The sequence below is a fragment of the Nicotiana attenuata genome, unplaced genomic scaffold, assembly GCF_001879085.1.
Source record: "Nicotiana attenuata strain UT unplaced genomic scaffold, NIATTr2, whole genome shotgun sequence".
Lineage (NCBI taxonomy): Eukaryota > Viridiplantae > Streptophyta > Magnoliopsida > Solanales > Solanaceae > Nicotiana > Nicotiana attenuata.
Genome location: NW_017671610.1, coordinates 2650 through 14055, shown reverse-complemented (window position 1 = coordinate 14055; position 11406 = coordinate 2650). Strand labels below are relative to the sequence as shown.

The 11406-nt window shown below is 34.8% G+C and overlaps 1 protein-coding gene across 1 annotated transcript; it reads left to right on the top strand.

The window, feature by feature from the left end:
• Window positions 1-8114: 8114 nt before the first annotated feature.
• On the top strand, window positions 8115-11156 carry LOC109209272 (probable low-specificity L-threonine aldolase 1; the record flags this gene model as incomplete). Its single annotated transcript, XM_019372515.1, has 7 exons — window positions 8115-8557; window positions 9286-9397; window positions 9575-9625; window positions 10327-10398; window positions 10498-10630; window positions 10898-10956; window positions 11056-11156. Coding segments are annotated over exons 1-7 (971 nt in total), but the record flags the coding sequence as incomplete, so codon positions are not given.
• Window positions 11157-11406: the final 250 nt, after the last annotated feature.

Sequence of the window (11406 nt, the reverse complement as noted above, 5' to 3'; positions counted from 1 at the left end):
GTTTTCGGATTCTATTTTCTTTAACAATTTAATTATTCACACAAACCCAAAAGGAACTAATGTGCTGCTTTACTTTTTTATGCAAAATGCGTTGAAATTTATGCTCCATAACTATAAAGAAAATACTTTTTTTTGGTTGAAAAAGAAATTACTANATAAAGTAATCATTTTATTGAAATAAAGGAAAATACTTTTTCTACATCATGAAAAGAAAATACTTATTTTGTTGAAATGAAAAAAAAATACTTTCTCTACGTTATGAAAAGAAAATATCTTTTTTGTTGAAACGAAAGAAAATACTTTTTCTACATCATGAAAGGAAAATGCTCATTTGTTGAAATGAAAGAAAATACTTTTTCTACATCATGAAAAGAAAGTATTTTTTCTGTTAAAATGAAAAAAAAATACTTTTTTATATCATGAAAATTGTATGGTTAGTTTGTTTGACTATTTAACCGTGAATTATTATTTTGTACAGGCATATTTAACAAATATTAGTTTGAATTCGCTAGCAGCCATGTGTTTGGAGATATTCAATTTCAAGATTCCTTATTAAAGTAAAGGTTCAAGTTTGGAGGAAATAATATTTCTGTATATTTTCTTTTCTTGACTAATGTATGGCTTCGAGTTTTTAAACTTAGATATAATTTAGTACAAAAAATTGCCAAAAAGGTCTTACACAAGGAAAACCCACCATTTAAATAAATGAACCAAGAATATTCAAGTATATTTGATCGTACAGAAATAATTAAACTATATTTTTACTGCATACATATTGTTAAAAATTTGTTAGAAGTTAGTAGTATTATATTATGAATGTTGGTGTTATTAAAGTGTCCATGAAGTATATGCCTAAGCATATATGTAATATGATTTAATACTAATATAGGACAATGATTTTCATAGCAAATTTGAAAACATTAACTTATGGAAAAATGCATATCTCAAGAGTTTTAGACTCAATTTTCATCTAATTAGTCCATCTATAAATATTTATTAATACCCACCTTATACATGGGTAAGACAAGATTTATCTTTAATAAAATTTCTATGTGATTCGTTAGACATGATCAAGATAAGAATATAGTTTTAGTATTTTCATAAAATGAGTAAATGAGGCAAAAGAAATTTTAGTTATTGGTAAATTATTATAAACGAATTTTATGTAAACTTGAATGACCTTTATACCTTTCAATCAAACATTATTCTTATAACATTTTTTTACAAAGAAGCAAGCACTAGAACAAACTGGAGGAAGAATCATTCAAGCAGATCTAAACTCTTAAATATGATTAACATTATTATTTCAGAGCTTACAATTATTTACTGCGCTTTTGTTTTACAACACAAATGCATCTTATAAATATTATTTTTCTTATTTTTAGAAGAGTGATTCTTATTATTACGGGATACACGCGCAACGTGCGTACGCTAAAACTAGTAAGCTATAAAATCATAAGTTGAGGATGACCAACTTATGTTTTTTGGCTTATAAGCACTCTGGGTGTTCAAAAGCATAGATAAGCTAAAAACTATTTAAAAGCTAGTTTGATCAGTTTATACACATAGTTAAACTTCTGGAAAAAATACTTTTTCTTGAAAATTTGTCGTATTTAGTTAAAGAAAATAATATAATTATTTTTAAGTAGTACTAAAAAGAAAATTAATTTATTCAAGGCAAAACTATCTCTCTAATTTTATTTATTAAACTACCTCTATTAATTTCAAAAGAAATATCAACCATTAAAAGGTTGTTTCTTCTCCTACTTTACCATGACTTCTTTTCCACCGTCTTCTAGTTCGTTATTTTCACCCATCTTACTAAATCTCAAACCAAAAAAAAAAAATTTTTTATTAAATAAGCTTAACTAAAATCTCTAATAGAATAATATAGTAATTAAAACAATTTTTTTCTTTTTAGATAATATAGTAAATATAAAATAATTTTTTACATGTTCTTTTCTTATTTTGATTTTTAAAAGCACATTTTTGAAAAATTAACAACAACATACCTAGTATTACCCCACACCGTGGGGTCTGGAGAGGGTAGTGTGTACGTAGACCTTACCCCTACCCGGTGAGGATAGAGATGTTGTTTTAGACCTTTTGAAATATTAATCAAAACATATATTGCTTTTATAATATTAACAAAAGCGTTTTCAAATAATTTGAGGAACATTGTGATGACCCAAGGGGTCATCTTTTGTTTTAGAATCCGAATCCGGGTTCCGAGGCCTTGAAAACCTTATTTTCGTTCTCCTCGATTTGCGTCCGCAGTACGGGCGCGTTTCCGAAAAGCCTTAATGTGAAATCTAAGAAAAATATTGAATTTTGCCTTTTAAATTGATTAAAGTTGACTTCGGTCAACATTTTTGGTAAACAGACCCCCGTGATTTGACGGTCCCGTAGGGTCCGTAGTAAAATATGGAATTTGGCTGTATGCCCGGAATCGAATTCCGAGGTCCCTAGCCCGAGGAATGAATTTTTGAAGAAAATTGTTTGTTGGAAAATATAAGGATTTTTAGAAATGGAATAGTGTGTGATCTCGTTGATATTGGGCCCGTATTGTGGTTTCGGAGCTCAGTATAGGTTTAATATAATTTTTAAGTCATACCTGTGAAATTTGGTGAAAAACGGAAGAGATTTGATGTAATTCGGACCCTTGGTTGAGAAAATGAAATTTTGAACTATTTTGAAAATTTCATGAGTTTTGGTGTTAAATTCATTGTTTAAGATGTTATTTTGGCGATTTGATCGTACGAGCAAGTCCGTATGATGTTTTTAGACTTGTGTGCATGTTTGGTTTGGAGCCCCGAGGGCTCGGGTGAGTTTTGGATAGGCCACAGGGTGTTTTGGACTTAGGAAAAATATTGTTGGTATGCTTCAGCTGTCGCAGGCCTCTAATCTCGCAATTCAGGCTTCGCAATTGCGAGCTTCACATGCTTGGCAATTGCGAGCCTTTCATCGCAAACGCGATCACAAGGCTGGGCCAGCTTAGTTCGCATTTTCGAACATCCCTTCGCATTTGCGAAGTCAACAGGGAGGGTCAGCCTTCGCAATTGCGACTAATGGTTCGCAATTGCGACAGTAGCAGGAATGCAGTAGGTTCGCATTTGCGACGCCTGTCTCGCATTTGCAAGCTTCGCAATTGCGAAGCACCTGTCGCAAATGCGACATCTGCAACTGATCAAAACATGACTTAGACGGAATTTTGAACTCATTTCTCAAATTTTCAAACCCTAAGCTCCCATAGGCGATTTTTCAAGGGAAATTGGGTGTTCTTGGGTAGAATTTCGAAATTTGGGGATTTAGACCTCAAATTGAGGTCGGATTTCAAAACCAATTGCATATTTGTACTCGTGGGTGAATGGGTAGTCGGGTTTTGGTTCGAACTTCGAGTTTTGACCAAGTGGGCCCGGGGTCGATTTTTGACTTTTTGGGGAAAACATTGGGAAATCTATACTCATGCATTAGAATTGGTTTATTTAGCGTTAATTGATGTTAATTAGTTAATTATGCTTAGATTCGGGCGGTTTGGAAGTGGAAATCAAAGGAAAAGCGGTAATTGAGGCTTGATTTTTGGCCGTGGAATCGAGGTAAGTGTTTGGTCTAACCTTAGCTTGAGGGAATAGGTGTTGTTGTCTTATTTGCTACGTGTTAGTGTTGGGTACGACGTATAGGTATGGTGACGAGTATCTATACGTTGATGTTGAGCATGCAAGTGAGTCTTAAACTGTGACCGTTGTGTTTCTTATTGTGTACTGTTCGCGCTTAAACTGATGATTCTCCATGTTGAACAAGTTTTACGATGTAATTGTTGAGTATTGACTCAAGTTGAGACTTACATTGTGAATTTAACTGTTGAAACGAGATTGATTATAGCTGATTCCCTTGCCGGGATGTTATTGTTTCTATTCTTTGGGTGAGAAAGAGTGTAAAGCACGAAGGGTGATGCCGTGCACGATATTGTGAGAGAGTGTTAATGCACGAAGGGTGATGCCGTGCCATAATTCTGTGAGTGTTAATGCACGGAGGGTGATGATGTGCCATGATTATGAGAGAGTTAATGCATGAAGGGTGATGCAATGTCGTTTCTGTTGATTTTATGGTGAGGACGAGAGAAAAAGCACGAAGGGTGATGTCGTGCACGTGTTACTGTGTTATCATTTCTGTTGGTTCAAAGTTTGACATTTACCTTGCTTCTTTAGTTTATTACTGTTAGAATTTGATATTCTCCTCAGCATGTTCCCTTTCCCGTCTTTATCTGTTAAATTTCTGTTATTATTGTTTCTCGTATATGATTTAACTGCACATGTTATATTGTTGTCGTGTCCTAGCATCGTCACTACTTCGCCGAAGTTAGGCTCGACACTTACTAGTATATGGGGTCGGTTATACTGATACTGCACTCTGCACTTTCTGTGCAGATTTCGGTGCCGGACCTCGTGAGTAGTGTTGAGGTTGCTGCCTTCAGTCCAGGGAGACCCAAGGTAGATCTGTCGGCATCCGCAGACCCTGGAATCCCCTTGCTTCTATTTTGGATTATTTATCTCTTTCCATTTCGAGAACAGTTGTAATTCTTTTAAACCAGTATTTGTAGAACTTCTTAGACGTTTGTGAATTGTGACACCAGATCATTGGGGTAGACATGTATTGGAGTTTTTGAGCTGTTATAACACTTCCCACTTTATATCTGTTTAGCTTTGGTTATTGTTAATTTCTGTTTGGGTTAATTGTTAATGAGTTAAAATCGTAATTGTTGGCTTGCCTAACATTCAAGAGTTAGACGCCATCACGATCCCGACGGTAGAAAATCCGGGTCGTGACAAACATAAACTGCTACAACTCCAAAATACTCTTGCTCCCTTTGTTCAGTCAGAAGACTGTTCTTTTGAAAAAGACTTTTTACTCCCGTCCAACAAGAGAGGTAAAGCCTTTCTACTCAAATGAGACGCACTCCCATAGTCTCGCTCGAAAAATACTTTTAACAAAGAACACATATTATAACAAGCAGAATTATTGAGTTTGGCCAATTAGGCTCTCACCCAAATAAGCAATAATTCAGATAACATCCACCTAAGTAGTCATCTTCTCACAGCAACTTTAAAGATAAAGAAAAATAACACTAATACACATGGATATATATACAATAACTTCTAATAAGAACGGGGAATCATATTTAGGACAACATTGTTGAAAATTTGATCTATGTACCAGCAAATCCAACTCTTCATCAATAACAAATAGATAAACATATTACCAATATCGGCCAGGGTGACCGAGTTGATTGAGCAGGAGATCCCCCAAATGAGAGGTCGCAGGTTTTGAAACCTCATGTATGCTTTCTCGGTCGAGCTTGTCCCACGGGGCTTGTTTAGTGCGATTTACCTCCCCAATGTAGCTTGCGAGCTATTGCATCGGAGCGGGGCTTACACAGAGCGCACCCGAAGGATAGTGACTGCGAGTATCCTAGTTCAAAAAATAAATAAATAAATATATAAATAAGTAAATAAAGGGTTGAGATGGATATATAAGACTCATCCATTAGAGATTTTGAGTTTGAGTATTAGGAATTAATTTAATTCTTGATAAAAAATAATTTTCCATTTAACAAACTTTACACGGTACAAATATGGATTAATCCAGGGTCAATGCGAATACTGACACTGAGTGGGAAAAAAAAAATAACAGATGAAATGTAGACAAACTTTTGCACCGTCTTAAAAAAAAAAAAAAAAAAAACGTGTTTAGTCAAAGAAAAAGAGCGAAATAGAAGATAGAAGTATTAGATTAAAACACCGTCGTACGATACATGTTAAAAATAGAATCATTCCATTATTCTAACTATTTGACTTCACCGTTATACATTTTTTTGGAATCACCATGTCTCCCAAATTATTGGATTACACCTAATTTCTTTCTTCTTTTAAGAAAGAAAATTATTCCATTAATTATTTAATTAACATAACTATTACTAACTAGGTTTGACAATTGTGTTCTCAAAAATATTCTTTTGATTGGTTTCTAACAAAGTTCATAACTTTGAGCCTTTGTAGCAGCTGAAGTTTTTTTAAAAAAAAATTATTTCTATGAAACTTCTGGACATTATTACTTAATGGAATAAATGAATGATTTTCTTACCTTATGAATTAGATTTTTCAAGGACTATTTATGCTATAGAATAAATGCAGATTCTGTAAAAACTACTAGTATTTGAAAATGGGTAGAAAAAATACAGCTTATCTTGAGAATTTTTCTTCACAAGAAAACTAAGTCGAAGTCGAAGTTATTTTCCGGTCAACTATTCACCCAGTCAAGTGCAAAAAAATAGTAGAATCACGCAATGCACGCAGGGGCGAAGCTATTTTGGTTGAAGGGTGGTCAACTGACCACCCTTCGTCGAAAAATTATACTACGTATAAGGTAAAATATTACTTGTTATTGATTAAAAACAGACTTTGAACACCCTTGAATAGCCCACTAGCAAAGGGTGTTCAAATTTGAACACCTTTATTGAATTTCCTGGCTTCGCCACTAAATGCACGCTACTAGTGTGCTTCCTGCTCGTGAACAAAAAAAAGAAGAGCGACATGACTCAATTAGATTAAATTATTTGCAGCATGGAAATTAAATCTATTTTAAGAAGAGAAATACCTAAACTATTGTTTATATATTACCATTTCTATATATAGAGAAAGAGTACAAGAAGATGCTATATATTATGACTTAGATTCGGTATGTAACATGTGATCTGAGTTTTTTTTATACTTCAAATTATAAATAATTGTAACTTGTACTAATTAAACCACCACTTTACTTACAGATTAAAAAAAATGTCATTATTCTGAAAAAGGTGTAAACACAATAGATAAAATGTCTCCATTTCTAATTGGTGGGATGGAAGTTCTAGAATATATATGATTGAATTCATGATTATTTTTGCAAAATTGGAAGTTTTTTTTTAAAAATATTTATAAGGTACTAATTTTGGAGAGTTTAAGATCTTTGATCATGTCTTTGAAAATAATAAGTGATTCTGAATAATAGCATACATGCATAAGCTATTTTTCTGCGGGAAATTAGTAGCTTCTCCTTGGAAGCAGAAGAGAGAAACATAAAAACAATTATATTATCAGATAAAAATGGAAAAATTAACACTGTATAACCGCTCTCAAAATAATAACCAAAAAATGTATAATTTTTTGTATGTTATATACAGAAATTATATAAATTTTATACACTTTTTCGGTTAAAATAGCATGGGCTAGCCAGTTTTCGGATTGGTCATTTAAAAATAGCCAGCGTTTGCAAAGTCATAGAAAAATAGCCACTATTTTGCTACAACAGGCACCGGTCCAGCATAATATACTGGAGATCGGTGCATCTGTGTATAAACTTCTAGCATATTATGCTGGAACTCCAACACGCGGAACTCCATTGTAATATGCTGGAGTTCCAATATACTTATGTTGGAACTCCATTATAATATGCTGGAGTTCCAGTATGCTTATGCTAGTACTCCATTATATTATGCTGGAGTTCCAGTATGCTTATGCTAGTACTCCATTATATTATGCTGGAGTATTTTTCGGATTTTAAACAATGTTTTCGTTCAGATTTAACTTACATGAAAAGTGGCTAAATTTCGATTACTTTTGAAACTGTGGCAATTTTTAAATGGCCACTTGTAAATCTGGCTATTTTTTAATTTCTCCCACTTTTTTGACTACCAAATGTAAATAATTTCTGGCGCGGACTAAAAGTGAAAAAACTCTTATAAATTAAGACATGCACATAGGGGTGATTGAAATTAACGGGAGAATAATTGCTTACCTTATTACACGTTATAAATAAATAATACACAACGTGCATGGCATGGCACAATTAGCTTAGCATGCCATGTTATCAATATATAAAGAGAAGAAATTAAACTTGCATGGCATAGCAGTGGTGATTACTGGATTCTGGTTATTTTTGCAATAGTGTCTAAAGTACAGTGTTGTGAGTAAGTTCTTCTTTTTACGCTTTGTGTTTATTTTCTTATATTTTGATTCGCCTTAGTGAAAATCTTGGCTCTGATACGGGACGTATTTCCTTTTTTCAGTACAGGGAAAATGGCGATAAGAACTGTGGATTTTCGATCAGACACAGTTACTAAACCAACTGAATCCATGCGTAACGCAATGGCCAATGCAGAAGTAGATGATGATGTCTTAGGTTATGATCCAACGGCCCAACGCCTCGAGGCAGAGATGGCAAGAATCATGGGCAAAGAAGCAGGGCTATTTGTTCCTTCAGGAACTATGGGGAATCTTATTTGCTTGCTTACTCATTGCCAAATTAGGGGTAGTGAAGTAATTCTTGGTGATAATTCACATATTCATGTATATGAAAATGGAGGGATTTCTACAATTGGAGGCGTTCATCCCAGGACAGTGAAGAACAATGAAGATGGAACAATGGATGTTGATCTGATTGAAGCTGCAATTCGTGATTCTAGCTTTGAAATACTTTATCCAACCACTAGGCTCATCTGCTTAGAGAATTCACATGCACGGTAAGTATATAATATACTCTCATAGTAACAGTGGCGTAGCCATATACAGTGAAGGGTCATCGGAAAATTATAAATGTATATAGGTCAAAAATTACTTTTATAAATATATATTAAATCTAGAACACCCGTTACAAAATTTCTTGCTTCGCAGCTGCATAGTAAAACTGTTGTTGTGGCAACTTTTAATTTGGTGCATTATTTGGTTATGCGATCCGATTTTTTCTAGAAGTGTATCTTTGGTATGTTATTGTATTATTGGATCATACACAGTCAATGACGGATCCAAAATTTAAACTTTGTAGCTTCTTTATTGAGAAAATGAGTTTTGAAATGTATGTCTAACTTTATGTATATTTAGTTGTCACACGTATATACAAGGTTCGACCCAAAAGTACTAGGTTCTGCTTCATAGTTCTTACAATATCGTCTAATTGCTCAACAATCATTAATCTTTTTCTATAGCTTTATTCATTGACTCTTTAATAGTGCATGTTCTTAAAAAAAAAGGCAGTCCGGTGCTCTAAGCTCCCACTATGCATGTGATCCAGGAAATTAAGTGGCGGACCACAAGGGTTTATTGTAATGCAGCCTTACCCTACATTTCTACAAGAGGCTGTTTCCACAGCTCGAACCCGTGACCTTCTGGTCATATTGAAGCAACTTTACCAATTACGCCAAGGCTCCCCGTACAGTACATGTTCTTAACTGATAAGATTCTATGAATGCAGATCGGGAGGTAGATGCCTTACTGTAGAGTATACAGACAAAGTTGGAGAGTTAGCAAAGAAATATGGTCTGAAGCTGCATATTGATGGCGCTCGTATATTCAATGCATCAGTTGTAAGTATATCTTTTCTTGTTTGTTAAGTAACACCCTTTTGAATGTAGTTGGTCAGTACTGCTACCTTGAGTCAAATGGATCTGTATATGGTAGAGTGATTTAAACTGTATAGTTAATATCCATATGCTTTTGTTGTGATATTCATGTGGTTTTTACTGGACTTATCTGTCTTGTAGGCACTTGGTGTGCCCGTTCACAGGCTTGTACAAGCTGCTGATTCAGTTTCGGTAAGTTAAACGATATCAACAACAATAACAAACCCAGTGTAATCTCACAATAGGGGTCTGGGGAGGGTAGTATGTACGCAGCCTTACCCCTACCTTATGCAGGTAGATAAGCTGTTTCCAAAGATCTAAGTTAAACGATATCCAAAGATCTGAATGCACCTCTCTCTTCATTGTATATAGTTATTTCTGGTCCAATTTGAGCAAGGAAAAATACTACATTATGTCCTTAATAACATGATATCTATAGAAGAAACTAGAACCAGACTATGTGCTAGAATTGTATGAATAATGTAGCCTTTAAGGAACATTTGTCTCCAAGAGGAAGCAGCAACAACAACAACATACCCAGTGTAATCCCACAAGTGAGGTTTGGGGAGGGTACGTAATGTGTACGCACACCTTATCCCTACATTGTGAAGGTAGAAAGGTTGTTTTCGATAGGCCCTCGACTCAAGGGAACAATGACAAGGAAGCAATCAACTAGGAATAAGAATATTACTAATACTACTAATAAAACTAGGAGACACCCTCGACTACCCATCAATCTTCGACCCTAATTCCCGACCTCCACACCTTCCTATCCAGGAAGCCAAATATTTTGAAAAGTAGATCTTTGTAAAAACATTCTATGCTTTGTGATTGTAATGTATGACAAGTTTGTTAGTGTATATCGTTTTTTGCTCATTCAAGAATATGCGCAGGCATGCTTATCGAAAGGTCTTGGTGCTCCAGCTGGATCTGTGATTGTTGGTTCAAAGAGCTTCATTGCCCGGGTAGCTTATATATACTTACGTATATCATTGAACAAGTTAGTTGTTCCTTGCTGCAGGATTTGTCACCTAACTCAATATTTAATTTCCTCCATTTTGTAGGCAAAAATTCTGAGGAAGACTCTAGGTGGAGGAATGCGACAGATTGGTGTCTTGTGTACTGCTGCTTCTGTCGCTTTACAAGAAAATCTTGTTAAGTTGGAAGGAGACCACAGAAAGGCTAAAATTTTAGCAGGTAATTGTTTTCTCCATTTGGTAAGGTATAAAGGGCAGCCTGGTGCACTACGTTCCCGCTATGTGCGGGGTCCGGGGAAGGGTCGGACCGCAAGGGTCTAGTGTACGCAGCCTTACCCTGCATTTCTGCAAAAGGCCGTTTCCACAGCTTAAACATGTCACATGACAACAACTTTACCAGTTACGCCAAGGCTTCCCTTCCCATTTGATAAGGTTTATTACTTAAAAACTTTTATTCATCTGTCTAATGATTCCATTTACTTCTCAGAGGAACTAAACAAAATCAAAGGGCTAAAAGTTGATACTGCTACTGTAGATACCAACATTGTAAGTTGATTTTGATTTATCAACTCCTGATGCAATGCCAATGCAAAATAATTCAGCTCCTTCAGAAATATTATAACAAGATTCATTTTTTGTGATCAGGTATATTGTCATATACTAAAAGAGTCCAAGATCAATAGAACATATTTGTGTAAGATTTTGGAACAACATGGTATACTTGTACTACCAGAAGGGCCAATGAGGTGTGCTTGCCATTTCATTCTTTATATCTCTTTCCAAACATGTCTACTCTTTTACTTGATTGTTTATGCATGCTAAGCTATTTTCGAGTTTACCAACTAGTGAGAGATTTACAGGGCTGTCAAATGGGCGGGTTGAGTTGATTTTGGGCAGGTCAAAATCTAATTTGGGCTGAGATGGATTGGGTCAAGTTGGACTAAAATTTGAATCATGGCCCAACTCGACCAACTCTTACCAAGCTTTAATTATTGT